The following is a 22,365-nucleotide window of genomic DNA, read 5'->3' on the forward strand; positions in this document are numbered from 1 at the left end:
AGCAACCATACTCCAATATAAAATTTAAAATTAAATTTTAAAAGAAAGAAAGAAAGCCTGAAATTTATCTTCCTCCTTTGGATGTGAATGTGTAATTCACCCTTCACATGAACCACCTGAAAACTAGCAATGAGGCTAAAAGAAATGACAGTTAAGAAAATCAGGCTTACCTGAAAGTGCAAAATTATTGTCCATATTAATCCCAAAGTCAATTTGGGATTTCCATCTGTTATGTCATCATTTCTAATGTTCACTAATTTCACCTGTTTTGTATGTGAAGAAGAGATAAAACAAAATATTTTTCAAACCAGCACGAGTTATTTTTACCTACATAAAAGTGGTTCAAAATTACAGATACAAAAAAAAAGCCTGAATAATTTAAATAACAGTAATCCTTAAATTACTGTTTTACCCCCATCCCCACTCATTTTAGATTGCAAATTATAGAGAAACTACAAAGGAAAAAAACTCAATATTATTTTGGTTTTGTCTTCTACAGCAAGTATTAAAAGTACACTTGTCAAAACAAAAACACAATTCAAGCGAAAAGTCCTATATACTTAAGATTTTTAAATTAGAAATAATTTTGCCTTTTGAAAACAAGCGTTATTTTACAATTAAGTAGGAAACTATTCTGAACCATCAAATAATTTTAACAACTTTCTTACACTTTGGTCATAAAGAGTATTTAAAAAAAAAACAACTAGCACTATTATTCTATTTGTCTATCATAGATTGCTACCAAGATAAGTAACTATATAACTCACTGGACATTTGGAAGACTGTTCAAAACTTTAAAAATAATACAATAATCAGACGTAAAGCTTATCAACTGTCCAATTATGCATTCAGGTAAATAAATGTAAGGATGATATTTAACATTTACTTCCTGGTAAAAGAATTAAATATCTATCATGAATTCAAGACAATGATACCTAACATTCTACTTCCTGGACAAATCACTGCCAAAAATATTTCGACAAGGAGACATAATTAACCATTAATCCTTCTGTAAACTTCCACTAGAATTAAGAAGAGTAAGGCAAATACCAATATCATTTAAAATATAAGCACTGAGTATTTGCTAGAATTTAATAACTAAAAGCACTTTGATGCCATAATAAACTAAATGAAGGACTAATAAACAGACGGTGTTTCCTGCTCCTCCTTGCCTCCTCTCTTTTCTTCCTCCTACTCCATTAAAAAGCGAAATTGTTGCCACCTCTGATTTCTCACTGTTTTCAGTAACTTTCAATTATCCTGAGTTTCTTTGATTCCTCCTTTTTCTACTAATTGAAAATTACCAATTATTTGCCTTATATCTCTATAATACACAATGTTACCAAATCAAGATCAAATCCAATACGTTGTTCATTCTTTTCCATCATTTCTTCTGAAACCTCAAGCCAGTCGGGGATTGTTGTCAGAACTGCTTTATTTTTAACTACTTCTAGATTATCCAGTTGTATCTACTTATAAAAAATAAACTATTGCTTCCTCACTACTATGTATTAAAAATACATATGCCAAGTTTTTAAAAAGTATTATGTAAACTATCTTTTATAAAAATAAGGTAATTTTAATAAAAAATAAAGTATTGTCTCCCCACTACTAAGAACTGTTCATAGACATTCTTAACATTCTGTTGCTACTAAAATGTCATTAAATTCCTAGGCAAAAGCATTCCAGTTCCAACAGAAGGAAAACTCAGTAGCTCCTATTCAGATGGAAATGTAGCCACTTACACCTACTATTAACCTCCTTTTCTTTGGAACAAATGTTTAAAAACATTTTAAAACATCTGTCTCATGAAAGCACAAGTTTAATGATTATAATTCACAGTCAACTTTAACCTTTTCATTCCCTGACATGGTCCTATGCATATTTATTCAGTCACGTATGTTTATATGATTACAGTCTTTGAAAAACATCATACCTGGCGTCTTTTCAAATAGTCAAGTGCAATTTGTACATTCTGTAGTCTGTGAAAACGCATCCGACCTTTCTCTCTGGGCTAAGAATAGAAAAATGCAGGGTATAAAAAACACTGTATTTTCTGATACCACTGATCATGCTAAATACACGTATGCTGAATATCCTATATAAATATACTGTATGCTCATCTTAATATGTCAAAACAGTATTTACTGCTTGGGTAGATCCATTAAATATTTTAATGATATTTTAAATTTTTTGTATTATCTGAGATTGAATTTAAACTTGGGATTTTTCTGAGTATTTTTTTTTATTTTAAACAGATCCTTTATTCCAAATATTTAAACAAAAGAAAAAGAGAAAATACCACGGAACATATACACTTTTCATATTCACTATCTTATAATTCTAGCCTACAGTTATTAGCTACAGATGCACAAAAAGAATTAAATACCATTCCCCATTTTGCCTTCTTAATAAACTTTAAATCAAGAAGGTTTTTATAATTATATATGTATGGCATGTTAATGAAAATGAGGTAAAGTAGCATCAGTTAGTATAAAAATCACCAAGAAGGAGAAAGACAGTGGAGGTTTACTTAGCCATGATAGAGGAAGAGAGAAAAGCAATTAAGGCCATGTAATATATTTCCTCTTTATTTTATTTTCGTTTTGCACAAAATCGGTTGGACTCGCTAATAGTTTTACACTGCTTGGGGATGGACGTGATGATTTGCTGTCTCAGGAAAACTGACAAACCGTTAACTCTTTTCCTTGATGCCATTTCCCTTAAGAAATGTCACAAGTTAGCAGAAGGAAAACGTAAGGAAACAGACCTGAGAAAATGTTCAACAAAAATGCAAAGAATGGAGCTGAAATTTACCACATAATATCTTCCAAAGGGAAAAAAAAGAAAAAAGAAAACTGACAGCTGAGCTGCTCAAACATGAATAGGTTGCTGAAGCCAAAGGCAGCAGAATTAAAACAGACAGCAGACCACAGAATGGGAAAATAAGTTCCATATAACAGGAGAAATGATGGTGATGAATTCCCCACTGGATCCACAAAAGCACAAATTCTAATAAAATCAGGGGGCTCTAGGGACGTGATGACAAAAGAAGCACATCTGTCTTGCAAAGGTAGGCTGAGTCAGTTGAGTGTCACCGGGATTAAACAGCTCTGTGAGCCCTGTCAGGATTCTAGCATTTTAAGTATTTCCCCCTAAATAAAACGAGACATATAAGGTAGGTAAAGAATGTCCCTCAAATACCTACTGCCAGTAGGAATGATTTAAAGCATAATCTTAAACATTAAATAAATGTCCGTAAGTTCCTTCAAATAAAACAAAAGACAGTTATGTTGGAAATATTAATTTCAGAAGTGGAACAGATCTGCATTAAAATTAGTGGGCTGGTTGTAAGATTTCCATACTTATACAAAAGGTATATACATTTCTTTAGCTCAAATGCCCTCCTGTAATTTAACCACATATGTTCAAATACCATGCAGTGCACAGAAATACAGAAATAAATTTAAAGAGAAAATATGTCCTTTGTCCAAGTTGCTGGTACACACACATCCATCTCCCTGCGGGTTTTGGTCCTTTCTACAGTTTTCTAAAAAGGAGCCCAAACCCGTGGGTTACACTATTGTGTTAGCGCTCACCGCATGTAAGGCTAGGTTAGTGGAGTTACGGGGGCGACACCTACCCCCTTATCCTCATCCTCCACATCCTCATGCTGTTCATATTCGCATGCTTCTGTGGCACTCACCAATCGTAAGGTCTTCAAAAAATCTCGTTCCCTTGGCTAATGAATATAACAGACAGAAGATAGGACAGCAAAGACACAAGACAGACCAGAAATGAAAAGAAGAGCATGAACAGAACTTAATGAAGGAGACCAGGTAACCAAGAAGGGGGAGAAATGTTCACAAAAAAGGAGATGACACCTGTGGAGGGGGTTAGACCATCTGTCAGAAAGTGATGCTTATTTCCTTGCTATTTGTGAGTCTTTTAATAGGGGGTTATATTATGCATCTAACTTCTGATAAGAAAAAAAAAAAACCCAAAGGTAAAAAAGAACAGAAGTAGTATTTTAATTATAGAATTGATTATGTAAGCAAGGTCATCAAAGTACTTCCATCTCCCAAATGCACAGCATTTAAAGTCTGAAAATGCTTCATAATCTAACCAGAACTTTTTCCAGGCAGAATTCACAGCAGCTCAAAAGATGAATGCTGCAAAACTCTGAACAGTCTGTGCTGAAAACAAATTAGTCATATGCAAAAAGGATTACATGTTCTTCAAAATAAATTATGAAATTTAAAACTTACCAAGGTGTCTCCTGAAAGAACCTCTAAAAGAGAGATCAAATTGTGTCCGTCCCTCAAGTCTTCATAGAGATCATTCACGTGTTTTCGAACCTACACAGAAAAAAGCAATTTAAAATTTTCGGTCCTAGAACCCAGATCACCCTTAAGACTCAAACAAGAAAGGGGACAAGGAGAAAACATTCCTTCATGTACATGTGTTCACTCATGTAGTGTTTTTAAAAATATTAGTATTCTCTCACTACTTAAAAAATAAGTAGTGGTGGCGCACTGGTTGAGAGTCCGCCTGCCGATGCAGGGGACACAGGCTCGTGCCCCGGTCCGGGAAGATCCCACATGCCTCGGAGCGGCTGGGCCCGTGAGCCATGGCCGCTTAGCCTGCGCGTCTGGAGGCTGTGCTCCACAACGGGAGAGGCCACAACAGTGAGAGGCCCGCGTACCGCAAAAAAATAAAATAAAATTTAAAAACTAAAAAAATAAATTTCAGATTAATAATTCATACAAGTAAAACTGTTAAATTTTTAACACAACAGAATATATAAAAATCTGGACAACTACATAGAGTTACAATTTCCAAAACACAGGCAATGCCCTGACCTGAATCATGATTCCTGATACAGCAACCAAAGCCACCTCAGCAAGAGGGGTGCGTTTTTATCCCCCGGTTGGTCTTCCTAATCTCTGGGCCACAAAATCCAGGATGCCAGAGGCACACACTCCACACTTTAAAAATCCACAGATGTAGGCTGGGGAAAGGGTACATGAGACTCTGTATACTATTTTTGAAAATTCCTGTGAGTCTATGATAATTTCAAAATAAAACGATTTTTAAAATTCATATATGTGAGGACATAAGACCTCTGTCCAAAATTCTTCTGCACAGCGTAAATCTTCCTGTGGTGGAAGTTTTCTTTCTTTCTTTTTTTTGAGACCTTCTTTTTTAATATTTTACCTTACATTGAAGTAATTTGATTTACAATGTTGCGTTAGTTTCAGGTGTACAGCAAAGTGATTTAGTTATACATATACCTATTCTTTTTCAGATTCTTTTCCCATATAGGTTATTACAGAGTATTGAGCAGAGTTCCCTGTACTATGCAGTAGGTCTTTGTTGATTATCTGTTTTATATATAGTAGTGTATATATGTTAATCCCAACCGCCTAATTTATCCCTCCCATTGGAGGGTTTTCATAACCACATTTACACTAGCTGCAAGTTAACAGGCCTCGTTTAAGTTTCTGATTTTAGAGCTCAAACCACCAAAGATTTCCCCCAAACTCTGCTAGTTGGCCACGCAGGGACACTTCCTGTGAATGAATGCTTGGCCCACTGTAAGGTGTCTGCCAGACAGACAATGACAGAGCAGGCTGTGAGAATGGCTGTCCCACAGTGGGCTGGTTCATCTCCATGTTCTCACCTTTGGGTGGTTCTGGGCTGCGTTACTTTGCGCTGCTCTCAGGAAAGGAGTCAAGGAAGTGGTCCAGAAAGAGGCAGAGACCAGCATCCCCCCTGCATCACTTGGGTACAGCCCTACATGCTCCCTGTCTGTGTGGTACACTCTGGAGGTTTATACACATGAGTCAAACTCCTTTGCACTTGCAAAATGTCAGGTGAATATACAGCAGAAAGTAATACAGAGATCCAAAGTATAGTCAAAACTCTCTGACTACAGAGCAACCAGCAAGAAAGGGCCTAATGGAAACTAGAAGCAAGGCTTTGATGGGTAAGTCTTCTGGGTCTAAAAAAGAAGCTAAATTTTATTATCTTAACTGACTATCTACATGTTTTGCAGTGTTTTATCGTCAGAAAATATTTTTGATTAGTGAAGAAAAAACTTCCCTTAAGAGTTTCGTATCAAATTTACCACCTCCTATAACAGTATTTTAGGACTTTCTGCCTAAGTCACAGAACCTTTTAATATTCCGTTAATTTAATATTCAATTATCCATCTATGCACCATTACTACAAAAAATATAGGCATTAAACTCAGGCCCAACAGCTCTAAGTAATTGCTAATTCCAATAGTACCTATAAAGTGGCAAGGAAAACTGAAACAGTCAAATTACTTTTAACCAAGTGTCCCCATTTTCACAAGCTGACATTTTTATTTTGATTTCCTAATTCCCAAGGAATATCAGCTGACTCTTTGGTGTCACAAGATACAACTGTAATAGAAAGCTCAAAAATACTTCATTTTTCTAAAAAAAAGAGCATATCATAACACATTTCAGGCAATCCTTATTTAGAAAATCTATACATATCCAAATAAGTTACAAAGAGATTATTCCTTCCATTAAATATTGGGTTGGCCAAAAAGTTTGTTCAGGTTCTTCCATAAGATACTACGGAAAAAACTTTTTGGCCAACTCAGTATTTACCTTCCATTCAATAAATACCATTAAATGACAATCCCCTGAAGTACTCAATTACATTTCAGAGATGAACCAATTTCCAAGGATCTTTTCAGGAACAAATCTATGACATCCACGACACACATGCGTGCAGAAAAGCAACTTTATGAAATGAGCACTAATACTTAATTTTCTACTCACATACTAGACCACTGTAAGAATTCACCTGGCCTCATTCCAAGCCATGAGCTTGAATTTATAAGCCTAAGGGCCTACTTGAAAACAAGACAGAGGATGTCCATAGATGGATGAATGAATAAAGAAGATGTGATATATACACAGTGGAATATTACTCAGCCAGTAAAATGAAATCTTGCCATTTGCAACAACATGGACCTTGAGGGAATTAGACTAAGTGAAATACGTCAGACAGAGAAGAACAAATACCATATGATTTCACTTATAAGTGGAATCTAAAAAAACAACAAATGAGCAAACGAAACAAAACAAAAATCATAGATACAGAGAAAAGAATGGTGGTTGCCAGAGGGCAAGGGGTATGGGGAGTAGGTGAAACAGGCAGAGGGGATCAAAACATACCAACTTCCAGTTATAAATAAGTAAGTCACGGGGATGTAACGTACAGCATGGTGTCTATAGTCAATGATATTGTAGCACATACTTGAAAGCTGCCAAGAGAATAAATCCTGAAAGGTAACTTTGTCTGGTGATGGATGGTAACTACAGAGTTTTGTGGTGATCATATTGCAATGTATACAAATATCAAATCATGATGATGTACACCTGAACCCAATACAATGTTATCTGTCAATTATACCGCAATTAAAAAAACAAGGCAGAGGAGCTAAGCTTGTGAATTTCATGCACATCACTGCATTTAAATCTATGTACTCCTCTATGTATCTCCAGTGTAACCAGAAAGCAGACTAACTCTAAGAGCCTGAGCAGGGACATGAGAGATCACATATATATAAACAATATTATGCAGCTCCTGACCCTTGGCCAGCTGCTGAATCCCTCAAAATAGACAACTCCATAGTGCACGTCTGACATCTTCAGAAGGTACAGTAGGACACAAGTGCACGGTCAGGATGGGGTCCCGCAGGGCAGTAACCAACACACAGAGCTGAGTATGCCATGCGCTCTGGTCCCCTTTACCCACCGAGGCCTGCCTGAGTCACACTTCAATCCACATGCACTTCCTCTGTCTTTCTCACTTCAGGACAGTTAAAGATGGGTTGTAATTAATAGCCAAGACATGGAAACAACCTAAACGTCTATCGACAAACAAACGGATAAAGAAGACGTGGTACATATATACAATAGAATATTACTCAGCCATAAAAAAAGAACAAAATAATGCCATTTGCAGCAACATGGATGCAACTAGAGATTGTCATACTGAGTGAAGTAAGTCAGAAAGACAACAACAAACACCATATGCTATCACTTATATGTGGAATCTAAAAGAGGACACAAATGAACCTATCTAATGAAACAGAAACAGAGTCACAGACATACAGAACAGACTTGTGGTTGCCAAGAGGGAGAGGGTTGGTGGGGGGATGGACTGGGAGTTTGGGATTAGCAGATGTAAGCTTTTATATATAGAATGGATAAACAAGAAGGTCCTACAGTATAGCACAGAGAACTATATTCAATATCCTATGATAAATCATAATGGAAAAGAATATAAAAAAAGAATTATTTATATGTATAACCAAATCACTTTGATACACAACAGTAATTAACACATTATAATCAACTATACTTCAATAAAAGAAAAAAAAGATGGGTATGATTCTGAACACATATTTCACAGGAAAGCAATTTCACAACTTGCCAGATTGAACCAAACCATCTACATCAGGGAAACTTTCCACAGCAAGGTGTCCTTTTCCACCATCATATTTATGCAACAATAAAGAAAAATCAAATTAGGCATGTTTAGAGAAGAAGAAGATTATGCCAAGTAAAACCACATTAGGAAAAGAGAAAACATGTTATAAAGGGGAAAAAAAATAGGATTTTAGTCATGTTTCTACCATAGGTCTCATGAACTAGTACCAACTGCCCAAACTCTCTGAGCCTCAATTTTCTCACCTGCAAAATGAAAGTTTGAAAACAGAAGGCCTCGAGTTCAAACCAGAGAACAAAAATTCTGTGATCTGAAAATAAAATTGTCATTGTTTTAAAAAAATCAATGTGTCAAGTTAAAAGAGAAAATATGTAAAACAGAAAGCTACTCTTAAGCCTTCTGGCTTAATTTCTTAAGAATTTTAGAAAAAAATACATAAATAGAATAATTTAGCTTCTATAATGCTTGAAAACATCCTGAGTCATTGGTTATCATGGAATATTGCTTGTTTTTCCTGTCTCAGAAGATCATTCTGAGGGTCCAGAGAAATACTGTATATGAAAAACACTACATAAATGTAAGATACCATTATTCTCATCTTTATCACTCTGTATAAAACAAATGCCACCAGTATTAACAAAAATAAACAAAAATATATACACGATGAGTTATTACTAGGCACCCAATCCTGTTTAAGTGCTTTATAAGTAATGGCTCATTTTCTTCACCACAAAAGAATAGGGTAAAAGAGAATGTTAATTAAAAATTAAATATCAACATTATGGAAAAAAATTAACATTATGGGGAAGGAGTGGTAATGGATGAACTGCGTGGAAATAACTGGGGTCCTAGACAAATATCTGATCATGTGATCAACTGCGGGTGAAAAAAGAAAGGGATTAAATAGTTAAGCTGACACAGAAAAGCATTTTATTTTGTCCAAAGTCTGAGTCATAGATATTTGGCCTGGTAACTTTCCTTCACAGATGACTGCAAACTGCCAACAGTCTCAACCTTCCGCTTTCACTTTTTAATAAAACATTCTTTCTTCCCATTTTGGATATTCCCTGTGGGACAAAAAACTGTCTGAATAAACAGTGCTCGAGGAAGTGATGAGCAACGTGAAAGCACTTTGAGACACTCTGTGGTTAAATTATATAACTTGAATTACGTAACAGGGATGAAGCATCCTTTTCTATATTTCATACAATACTCCCAGAATTTTGCAGTGCTTTTTAAAACATGTGTACAGCATTGCACCTACAGTTCACCCCTAGAGGGCGCTCATCTGTTGCTTAAGAAAAGTTTCCTAAGGAAGGGAAATAAAAGTAGAAGGAGGTTAGGCTGAGGTTCCAAACAAGGTCCTGGTGATGACATACTAAATACTTCCGTTTTATTTTTGATAGAGAACAGAGTAGATCATGCCAGGTCTGTATCATCTAAATGGTTTAACTGTTCAAAATACCACTCAAAATTTTTATTTTGTTAACTTGTAATTGTCTGATTTTACATGGGCTAAATCAAATTCAACTTTGAAGATCAGATCATCATATAGCTGCTTATGTAATGTTCAAGGATACCTTTTTCAAAAGTCTGACTCTGCAGTGGTTGATGTCAATCTAGACAAATTCCACAAAAATTTTACTTCCCATACCTAAACTTGCTGCCACAGTGGAGCTGCAGTTCAGTTCAAGTCACCAAATATTTAGTAAGCATCCATCCAGGGTATCAATTGACTTCTAAGGGTGCAAAGTTGAATAAGAGCATGCCACCTCTTGAGGCCCACAGGCTGGGATGACAGAAATTTACAGAGGGGTCTGGAGTCTGAGAAGTCCCCCCACAAAGATGGGAGTGTTCCAGGCGGAAGAAAGAACCAGAACAAAGAGCCAGGTGAGGGCGCATGCAGCTGTAGGGTGAGTTTCAGGGAAGGAAAGCGCCCGTGAACCAAGGAAACGTGAGGTAGGGGATGAGGGTGGAAGGGGGCCAGGGTGTGGACGGGGCTTGACCTGCCACTTGAACAAGGACAGAGCTTCCCTGAGCAAAGCAAAGACAGCCACTGAAGGCTTCCACGCAGAATGAGGACAGAGTATCTGACCAATATAAACCTTCTAACTATCTTGAGCAAACCTGAAGCACAAATAAAGCCCCCAAAGGTCCAATCTGTAGGCAAGGATGGAGGAAAGGTATCTCGGCTGGAGGGGGGGCGGGGGGGAACAAACAGAGGCCACTTGGTAAAATGCACGCCTCCCAACCCAGCAGCAAGGAGCAAAATGCCAGAAAGGACTGCCAGGCCTCTCTTAAAGCAGTCCTACATCTGAAGGACACAGTATTCTGGAAAACAACCCCTATCTTTAGAAAGCCACATAAATAATAAAAGAAGGCTTGTCCCAAGTGAGAGCGCCTCACTGCCTTAGGCGGAGAGAAAGGGGACAGTCAGCTTCAGGGAAAACTATAAGTGAAAACGTTTTTCAAAGTAATTTTTTGACTTCAAACAAACACACTCAGGAAAAATAAGCAACCACATTCTCCTGGGAGAGCTCCTTACAAGTCCTACTCTATTAATATGTTACCATATAAATTATTGATAAGTAAACTGATGCTTTAAAAACACACAGAAATGCTTCAAAACAATGTATTCGCTTAGGTGCCTTATCTGAACACTTATTACAAACTTATTTCAGTACTATTTCTTTAAGAATGGTGAAAAAATAAAACCACAGCTCAGACTCTTCCTAAATTACCATAAATTCTAAATTGGTGCAGGTAAATATAAAAGAGAAATATCCTTATCTGATGTAATAAAAAGGTGATCATGCTTTTTCCTAGGCAGTATATTAGGTCAGCATTAAGGCCATACATAACTAATCTCCTTCACTGTTTTTTTAACCATAAAATAAAGATATTCGTCGTACATCATAGGGTATGAATGAATAAAATAATGAAGAGTTTTAAACAAATCAGTGTTGGCCCTAAGTAGTACAAATAATCTGTCTACTCTATATTGGACCTGATTAGTTCTCGGATAAAGAAGATTTCTCTTTTAAGCTTTCAGGCTGACGATCTACAATCAATTAAAAAACAAGCAAAAAAAAAATAGGTCTTCTCTAGTCTTTCACTACAAGGTAGAACTATAGGTTGTTAAATAAAATAAGAGCATCTTTCTTACTGATAAACACTTTATGATTTGGGGGCATTTTAGTCACGGTTTCACCCGGGTACTTCTTATACTCTCTTCTGTACAGCTTCACCATTGTCGTAGGAACCTTTACAAAAGGCAATTCCGATTTTTAGAAATTTTAAAGCAAGAAGCTCTTTTCTGTAACAATTTGTTTGGGGTTTGGTGGCTGGTTCTGGTTTGGTTTGGTCTGATTTGGGTCTACCTTTCCTTCCAGGTCTTCCCTTTAGTCCACAGGAAAACAGACAAAAATCTACTTTTGCATGTGTCTCCCCATTGTCCTGTGGATCTTTTATCGCCTGCAGACCTGTATAGGCCTTGGTGCTAAACACTTATAAATAATGTAATTGAAAGGGAAAAATGAACTTAGAAATCAATTACTCTGCATATTAATTATTTTGTATCTGCCCGCTGTTTTTGAAGTTAATTTTCATTAAAGATGTGGTCTAGGGACCTCCCTCCTGGCACAGTGGTGAAGAATCCGCCTGCCAATGCAGGGGACACGGGTTTGAGCCCTGGTCTGGGAAGATCCCACATGCTGCGGAGCAACTAAGCCCGTGCACCATAACTACTGAGCCTGCGCTCTAGAGCCCGCGAGCCACACCTACTGAGCCCATGAGCCACAGCTACTGAAGCCAGTGCGCCTAGAGCTCATGCTCTGCAACAAGAGAAGCCACCCCAATGAGAAGCCCGTGCACCACAACGAGAATAGCCCCCGCTCGCCACAACTAGAGAAAGCCCACATGCACCAATAAAGACCCAACACAGCCAAAAATAAATAAATAAATAAATAAATAAATTTATTGAAAAAAAAAAAAAGATGTGGTCTAAACAACCTCCATACTACAATGTCAAACAAAGGAGCATGGGTTCACAAAGACATCAGCGTCATCCATTCCATGTAGGCTTTAAAAGGTAGGAGGGGGCTTTTTCACATGAGACTAAACGATGTTTCTGCCCAAGACTGTCCTGAGGGTCAAATACAGCGATGTTTTGGCAGGAGGATGTGGGTCTCTCCTTTTAAAAGTTTATAAAATATCTTCCTAGCTCACTACTTACATAAACCTTTCTTTAAACTATTTATCACTTCAAGAAATCACAGCAAGTCCTAATCTATCAGAACAGTTTTCAATGATAACATAAGGAAAAGGAAAGGTACCAATCACTGGCATTTTTATACTCACCTCTTTCCCATTCACCTTATCACAATTTGGGCAAAAGGAAGAAAAAGCTGGGAGAATGGGAATCAGAATCACTTACTTCTAATGAATAGTTAATAAGCTAGTCAATGAAACTAAATTTTGAAATAAATGTAAATGTGTGACTGCAGTGATGTAACAAGATAAATGATGACAACTCTGCTGAATACTTTTAAACCAGTGATGCACTACATGAGCTCATATGTGTCAAGTCCTAAAAACAGAGCTGGATGTAAAATGAGCCTGTTTGACACAGGTAACCCATAGCTACAGTATCAAAGTCCTGCTCCGTTATCACCAACATTTTAAACAGATTCCACTGTATTGTCAAATTCTAGCTTTTACTGGAAAAGTTTTGAAACAGAATTGTGCATATTTTTCAAGAAAAATCATGTAAAATTATTTTCTTAAACTTTCATTTAAGTTACAGACATGACCAAAATTTACAACTAGTTCAAAAAATGTGTATATCCTCAATAAACCCCCACTTAATGACTCCAACATCGTAAGTTAGGTTCAGATTAATTATTAGAAACTGGAGATGCATTCAGGTAAATATATCCAGTTCCCAGATGAAAATAAAGACAGCTCCTGGAATAGAGAAACATACCAGTCATTGCCCCTTAATGCCAAGTCACTTTAGCAGACTGATTTTCTTCTTAACACCTGTCTATTATCCATTTCAAAGAAGCCTCGACCATGGTTGGCGATAAGAAGGAATAACTTTGGGGGTTGGAGGAGGGGGAGGGAGGCACCGCAGGGCACCCAGGAGTCCAGAGTAAGAGCTTTGAACACTGAGGAGGGGGCAGGAGGACCTCAGCAGTTGCTGAGTGGGGAGAGAAGAGTCCAGGAGAGGGACAGAGGGGAGTGACAAAAACTTTGCTTACTGAACACTTTTGAGCTGAATCATCTCCTTGGGGCCTGTTTCAAATGCCCTACAGGCTGTCAATGCCAAACCTGTTCCACAGTAATTCAACAATGAAGTAGACACTTGCCCCAAATAGGAACTGTCCTCTTTCCTTTTGGCACCATGTAAAATACATCTTACAGGAACCCTCCTACACTGTTGCTGGGAATATAAGTTGGTAACAGCCACTATGGAGGTTCCTTAAAAAATTAAAAATAGAGCTACCATATGATCCTGCAATCCCACTCCTGGGCACGTATCCAGAGAAAACCATCATTCAAAAAGATACATGCACCCTAATGTTCATTGAAGCACTATTCACAGTAGCCAAGACATGGAAGCAACCTAAATGTCCATCAACAGATGAATGGATAACTAAGATATGGGGGGGGGGGGTGTTGTGTGTTTGTGTGTGTGTGTATAAAAGGATGGAATAATGCCCCCTGCAGCAACCTAGAGATTATCATACTAAGTAAGCCAGAGAGAGAAGGACAAATACCATACAATATTGCTTAAATATGGAATCTAAAAAAATGATACAAATGAACTTATTTACAAAACAGAAAAAGACTCACAGACATAGAAAACAAACTTACGGTTACCAAAGGGGAAAAGGGTGTGGGGGAGGGATAAATTAGGAGGTTGGGATTAACATGTACACACTACTATACATAATAATAGATAGCCAACAAGGTCCTACTGTATAGCACAGGGAACTTTACTCAATATTTTGTAATAACCTATAAGGGAAAAGAATCTGAAAAGGAATATACATATCTACATATATATATAGATATATATAAACTGAATCACTGTGCTGTACACCTGAAACTAACATGATATTGTAAATCAACTATACTTCAATTTAAAATTTTTTTAAAATGAATAAAATACCTTTTACAACATAGCTGTTTATAGCAAAAAGAAGCACAATCACAGGGCACACAGAAAAGCCAAGAACCAACTGAGCCTTCAAGGACTAACTTCTTCTCCTTCACGGAGGATGACTAGCCACTTGTGTGCCACTTGCTGGAATGGTTATAACATGAGTCAGGCTGCAGGCTGGGGAGGAAGCGGGACCCTCGTGGAGAGAGTGGGGCAGATACTGTGGGTAAGGCGCCAGGGCGGGGGAGCCGGTGAGCAGGGCTGCCTTCTGGTCACACCAACACGGGCACTTCCCTCGTCGCTTTCAGAACACTGGGCGAGAGACTTCCAAAGGGGGATGACACAAATGGTTGCTTCACGTCTTTTGAAGTCTCAAGGAATGGAAAATCTCAGGGGTCTCTCAGGAGCACGTTTTATAGTTCTGAGCATACCATGATGCTCTCTGATACTTTACATGCAACTAATTCACCCTTCTTTAAACATAAGCCCATGTCCTCAAGTCCTTACAAGTAAACAACTGAGAACAACTGGTTGCATCCTCTTCATTAAACCTTTGAAATAACCCGGGATTATGACCAAGACAACTGCAATGGGGAGATGAACATGGAAACTATTTTTAAGACACCCCCAGATGATGCAATTCCTCTGTCTCTGCTCTCATCCATGCTAATGCCTAAAACCTCTTGCCTGTTAAAATGTTTCCTTAAATCCAGATGAAACTCCAAGGCCCCCAGTACCATGATTTATATTTTCCAAACTAAAACCACTGCTAAACATATCTAGGAAACAGATATGTTTGGAGGGAATCATAAATACTGGATTATTCCATTAATTACTTAATGAAAAAATTTTTTGACAGATGTCATATATGCTGTTGTTGAAACAAATCTCTGCCACAGAATTATATCTTCTGTGGGAAGATTCAAACTTGCAAAGATGCCATCAATTTCATCAAAGTGATCACCTCCCAGGGATGGAGTGGGAGGCTGGGGTTAGCAGATGTAAGCTTTTATATATAGAATGGATAAACAACAAGGTCCTACTGTATAGCATAGGGAACTATATTCAATGTCCTATGATAAACCACAATGGAAAAGAATTATTAAAAAAAGAAGGTATATGTATGTAAAACTGAATCACTTTGCTGTACAGCAGAAATTAACACAACATTGTAAATCAACTATACTTCAATTTTTAAAAAGTGATACTCTCCTAAACGACATTACAATTTTGCCAAATTTCCAGATGCCAACCTGCTCGACAGACTCATAGACCACAAATGCTCAGCGGCTACTCCGCGCAGGTGTTCACGACCAGAATCAGAGGCAATGCCCATGTATATCTCATACTAAAGCCTAAAATCTAAGTGGACACTATTTCCCCTCCAGCCCCTGTTCTGAGCATCCTCTCTTTTAAACAGACACATTTCACCAAGAGTAGGCTGGAACCAGGTACCACCTAGCAAATCAGGGGCCACATTTCCAAAGGTGAACCCAGGACACAGCTGTGGGTACACTGCAGGACATGTAGGTCCCAATGCCTTAACGACAGCTGCATGTCCAGTCCCAAAAGCTAACAGAATTTGAAAGGAATGTTGGCTGAATAGTTGAGGTCATATTCTCAAAGCCCCCACTGTCGGTGGTATTTCTCTGCTTGCTTCATGGTTATTCCTTCTACCCAAAATGCTGTTCTGTCCCATTCCTCCTACAGCTATTGAATCTTACTTTTCCTTCAAGGTCAAGCTCTAATGTTGCCCAAACCATGAAGGCTTCCCTCTTCTGCCCTCCCACATTCCTTGGTTTATAACAAGACACCAATCATCATTTTCCTTAAAGAATAGTTTTACATATATGATATACACAAGCATAAGCCCCTTAAAAGGACAGAGCTGTGTCTTAGGGCCTCACTATAAATGCCTCATGCTTTGCACATTACCTTTCACACAGCAGACTGTCAAAGAAGTTTTGTTCAATAAATAAAAGATTAGTCATCTGTACTTTGCCTGTGACCTTAGCCTTGCCCTCGGCTGTGGGCCCCTGAGTGCCTGCCCAGTGATGGGGAAAAAAGAGAAACTCAGGAAATAAAATTATGAACTCCACCACCTACTTCCCAGCAGGGGATTTGTCTTTGCCTGCAAGGCCCACCATGGCATCTGTGAGAGTTAGTACCTGGCATCGTGCCCTATCACACAGGTGGAGCTAAATAAATGCTGCTGAAGGACTAACACGCAGAGGGAGACCGCCATTCCTGAACACCAAGTCTTCTAAGTGTTCCCCCTGGCCCATCTAAATTGGTCTGATAAATGACCAATGACAGAATGGTGTTCATATAAATCAAATTTCAAGACTTAGTAAAGAATCTTTTAAAAAATGTTTTTGGTAAAAATATATACATCAATGGAACCCAATCCAGAAATAGACTCACACATTTATGGACAACTGGTTTTTGATGAAAGAACAAAGGCAATTCAGTGTTGAATCTTTTCAACAACTGACGCTGGGAAACTAATATCTATGTGCAAAAGGATTCATTTGGACCTTTTCCTCAAAGTGGATCAGAGACCTAAATATAAGAGCTAAAACTATACAACTGTTAGATGAAAACATACAAGTAAATCTTTGCGACCTTGGCTTAGGCGAAGATATCTTATAAATGACACCAAAAGCATAAGTGATAAAAGAAAATTCAGTAATAAGAGGGCATATAGCCCAACTAAAAAATAGGCAAAGATCTGAACAGATACTTCACCAAAGATATACAAATGGCCAATAAGCACATGAAAAGAGGCTAAATGTCATTACTTGTTAGAGAAACACGATAGCTAAAATCAAAAAGACAGACAAGAACAAGTATTAGCAAGGATTTAGAGAAACCAGAACCCTCACACGTTGCTAGTAGAAATACAAAATGGTGCAACCACTTTGGAAAATAGTTTGGCAGTTTTTTAAACCGTTAACTAGATTTACCAAATGACCCAGCAATTCCACTCCTAGATGAATATCCAAGATAAATGAAAACATGTGTTCATACAAAGACTTGTATGTTTATGTTTATAGCAGCATTGTTCATAATAGCCCAAAAGTGGAAACAACCCAAATGTCAATCTACTGTTAAAAAGAAAAACAGAACGTGATATATGAATAGAATGGAATACTGCTTGACAATAAAAATGAATGAATACTTGCTACCACATGGACAAATATTGAAAAACAACAACAGCAAAACAACAACAAAAACCCAATGCTAAGTGGGAGAAGCCAGAGCCAAAAAAACACACATCATAATGATTCTATTTATGTGAAATATACAGAAAAGGCAAATCTCTTGAGGTATCAGTGGTTTCCTAGGGCTGAGGGGAGTGGGAAGAACAAAGCAAATGAGCACAATGTTTCTTTTCAGGGCAATGGAAGTGCTTTAAAATTAGACTGGTGTTGATGTCACAACTCTATAAATTTACTAAAAATCATTCAATTTTATATACACTTTTAAAAAGTGATTTTTATGGTATGTAAAATATATCTCCTAAAAGCTGCTCTTAAAAATATTTAACTCACACTCCCTTTGAGTTACTGAGTGGCAGAAATGTTTGCACATGGAACATGTTTACACTCATCACAATTCAACAGGAATTAATAACAGTGCCCAGAATATAGGACAGGATGTCAGACTGTTCTAATCTGGAAGTACACACAACAGAAATACATTTAAAAGCATGTATAATTTGTATTTATTGAAAAAAGTTCCAAAAATAATTAATATTTAATTAAATAAAAGGACTAATCATACTACCAATAAAGCTGGAAAAGCTGGCAATGCCAACCACTACAAAACCTTTCAGCTAAACGAAAAAGGAGAATCTATCTTAGAAGAGCAAAGAGTAAATGGAATAGTCAAATTTAAAGGGCTACCCAGTGATCTAGTTGGGAAACAGATCTAATTTGAGGGACAAGGGACACATTTTCTCGGCTTTTCATCAGCTTACTTACTAAACTCTTATTTGAAGTGGGTGTATCTTTCATGACTATATCTTGACTCAAAGAGGATTATCACAGAAAGAAAATTTTGCCTAAGAAATAAAGCAATGTACTGAGCTGGCCTTTTCAAATACCATTTTGTTAAGTAAATCAAAGAGGGAAGCACATTCAGCAAAGGAGCTGTAAAAAAATTAATAAACAAAAACCTCAACTAAATAGAGTCAGGAGACCAGCAGAAGGAGCTCTCAAGCCCTGTGACGACAGCAGAGCCCAACAGGAAGAAGGCTTATCTTCCTTGCTGGCGAAGGCTCAGCCAATGAAAAGTCATGGACTCTTTGTTAATTACAGCCCTCCCACCTTCCTTTCCACTCTATAAAAGCAGCTCCCTCCCTTGCCATGTGGGGACTTGCACATTGCTCCCCGAGGCTGCAGGCCCTGAACTGCAATTGTCTGCAGATCTTGAATAAACCATCTCTGCTGGAGAAATATCTGGCAGTCTAATTTGTTTCAGGTCACTGCAGCTATGGTATAAAACTTCATTCACAGAACCATAGCTGGCCTTACATGTAGGAAAAGAAAGCCATCTTCACAAATGGATTTGGAGGAAAGTGAATACACACAAAATCTTACCCTAAATATATACAAAACCTCACCCAGAGATAGAGCTCCACAAATATTTTCTGTGACGAGCCAGACGTTAAATATTTTTGGATTTAAGGGTCACGTGGTACAATAATACATAAACGAATGGCTCTGGCTGGGTTCAGTATAATTATTTATGGACAGTGAATTTTGAATTTCATATAATTTTCATGTGTACCCAAATAATATTCCTCTTCTGATTTGTTTTCAATTCTTTAAAAATGTAAAAATAATTCTTAGCTCATGGGCTGTTCCAAAGGACAGGTTGTGGCCTGGTTTGGCCCTCAGGCCATATTTGCAGACCTCCCACCGGAACTATCACCAAGATATTTGAAACACAAATACCCTTAGGAATAGCAACACATTAGTCATTATCAGGCCATTCCTGCAAAGGAGATGAATTATCCAATTGCCTTCCCTTCCCATAGCAAATTCAGAGTGGAAAAGACTAAGATTTACAAAATAACATTATCTTGCTCTTTTCTGAAAATAAAATCAATACTTGTTCTTTGTAGAAAAACTGGAAAATGGTTAAGACTAAAGGAGTTATCCTTCGACAAAGGAGAAAAAATCCGTAAAGGTAAGTAAACAGGTAAACAGGTCAACACATACTAAGGTAGGGAGGTGGAAGGTCACAGATAATGTAAAAGGAGTTGACCCATGGAGTAGATAACTTTGGCCCACGCTCTTGTTATACAGCTGTGATTACTGGGTAGACTTTCCTTCAACTCATTTTCTGCCTTCAACTCAAGGATCTTAACAATTTCAAAAGTAAAAACTCAAACAGAACATGCTAGAAAAAGAAAGATATGACAAAAATCCTATCATATAAAAATGAAATAAAGGAGATGGAAGTATTGACAGAAAAGTTTTAAGAAAGGGACAAAATAATTTCTTCACATATTTAAGAGCTGACCTATGTGTTTTATACCATTCTGAGGGGCTGTCCCAAGATAAGAGGGTGAGAGTTATAATAGACAAATTCTGGGCAATGAAAGACATAGCTCAGCTACAACTCAAGTAGACCAAAAGTGTAAGTTATCTATAAATTAAAAAACCAATGACCCATAAGAAAGGCTGTGAGAAAACATTCCTGCAATGACAACCAAATTAACTAGATCCTGTCCAAATCTGGGATTCGAATTAACACAAAATTAATTAAACTTGCTTAAAAGCAGTCATTTCCAAAATTCTCCTGCAGGATTTCTCAAAGGGATGTTAATAGATATTCTTTGATAAAAAGAATCCATGACCAAGTGAATTTGTGAAACACTGGATTTAACAGGGTTCTTTACCACAAAAGTTCAGTCTTTAATATGCTAATATGTACCGTAAATCTCTTCAATCTGGGAAGGCTGCTTTCCAAACTCTCTTGGCAAAGGAAACCTTTTTATCCCCACAAGGCATCTCACAACACTGGTGTCCCTGGGAAGCTGATTTGAAAAATGCTGCTCTTTGCAAAAAAAAAAAATATATGTTTTTATTTGATCTTGTCAACTCTGGAAAATTAATTTTTAAATCCAGCAAGAAAAGTCTTAATCAGAAATTAATTTACAAGACAAAAGTTTGGAATTTAACAACCAAGAAGAAACATTAAAACTGCTCTATTATAAACTCACAGGTGTAGAGAACAAACTAGTGGTTACCAGTGGGGAGAGGAAAGGGGAGAAGGCAAGATAGGGGTAGGGGATTAAGAGGTACAAACTATTATGTAGAAAATAAATAAGCTACAAGGATATACTGTACAACACAGGGAACGTAGCCAATATTTTATGATAACTATAAATGGAGTATAACCCTTAAAATTGTGAATCACTATTTTGTACATCTATAACTTACATAACATCGTACATCAACTATACCTTGACTTTTAAAAATTGTTCTGTTATATACAATGCTCAGTAACATCAAAGTGTCTGCAAATACGGCTTCTTAAGTTTTTTAAGCTTATGTATAATAAGAGTTAGATGTTTAAAACATTTGGGAACAATAACATATTGTGAGATTAGAAAAAGGATAACCCTGAAACTCATTAACTTGGACAACAGATCTATAGGAAACATTTCTACTTTCAGAAACTGTCAGGGCACCTATATTATATCTTTTTGGTATAACTGTACTTAAATCTAAGAAATGGAATTTTTACACTATTCTTTAAGAATTTATTAAGTAGTACTGTTTTTTGGAGATTTTAAAGCACTGCTCTGTGGATTACTTTATCTAGGCTAAACTCAACCAGGGATGTGATAGCACACAAATAATCCAGTGGGCTGCCAACACTCACAGCATCTCACCTCAACTGCCATACCCACAGGAAGGAAAAAGGTATTAGCATGGGCCTCAGCCAGACCATGAAAAACACACTCTCTTATTTAGAGTTCACCATCTAACTGGCATCCAACACCGTAATAGAAAAAAAACACTGCCCCGTACATACTGGCCGTCCTCTCTTGTCAATATATAGGCAATAATATGACTCAAACCCATAAAAACGCAAACATCAGGACCACCAGTGCCACTGTTATGGAAGAGAGGAGTACAAACCTGAAGCTCTTTGATGATCTTAAACGTCTGTAAAGAGGGCACTATTCTCTGTTTTCCAGATGAGGAAACAGAAACTTAGAAAGGTTCAAAGTTAATTTTATACACACACACACACATACATACACACACACGTACAACCGAATCGCTGTGCTGTATACCTGAAACTTACACGACATTATAAATCAACTATACTTCAATTTAAATTTTTAAAATAAAAATAAAAAGAGGGAGAGGCTTTTATAAATCCACAAAAAAAAAAAAAAGGTTCAAGGTCACACATCTCTAGCATGTGAGCCCAAGCAGCTCAGTCCAGGGCCCATGCTTTCAACCACCACACTGCACCACCTCCTCTGGGCTCCACAGCACAGTGAGGGAAGATGTTGCAACAAGTACGACTAGCTTAGAAAAACCTCCCACCAGGACAGACTACAGGCATGACTAGCTTATTTCTATGCTGCCTTCCTACCCGCCCTGCCCCCAGGCATTTTTTTTTCCTGCAGCCTATCTGAGATTCCACCATAGACATATTTACGAACTGCAGTG

General features: G+C 37.4%; 1 protein-coding gene across 20 annotated transcripts in view; it reads right to left on the reverse strand.

Annotated features, from left to right (window-relative positions):
- DST (dystonin) overlaps nt 1-22,365 on the reverse strand; it is a 497,316-nt gene that overhangs the window by 236,503 nt on the left and 238,448 nt on the right. For 18 of the 20 annotated variants that reach the window (XM_022581520.3, XM_022581525.3, XM_089918929.1 and 15 more), the window contains 3 exons: nt 4,269-4,358; nt 1,937-2,014; nt 171-263 (listed from right to left, as the gene is read on the reverse strand). In XM_022581520.3, the coding sequence (XP_022437228.3) occupies nt 171-263; nt 1,937-2,014; nt 4,269-4,358 (261 nt within the window). Of the gene's footprint in view, nt 1-170; nt 264-1,936; nt 2,015-3,643; nt 3,743-4,268; nt 4,359-22,365 lie in introns of all 20 variants that reach the window. The other 2 variants (XM_022581496.3, XM_089918935.1) reach the window with 1 other exon arrangement.

Source organism: Delphinapterus leucas, chromosome 10, assembly GCF_059928025.1.
Source record: "Delphinapterus leucas isolate spDelLeu-1000000601 "Yukka" chromosome 10, BTC_Dleu_Yukka2, whole genome shotgun sequence".
In the NCBI taxonomy this organism is placed as follows: Eukaryota; Metazoa; Chordata; class Mammalia; order Artiodactyla; family Monodontidae; genus Delphinapterus; species Delphinapterus leucas.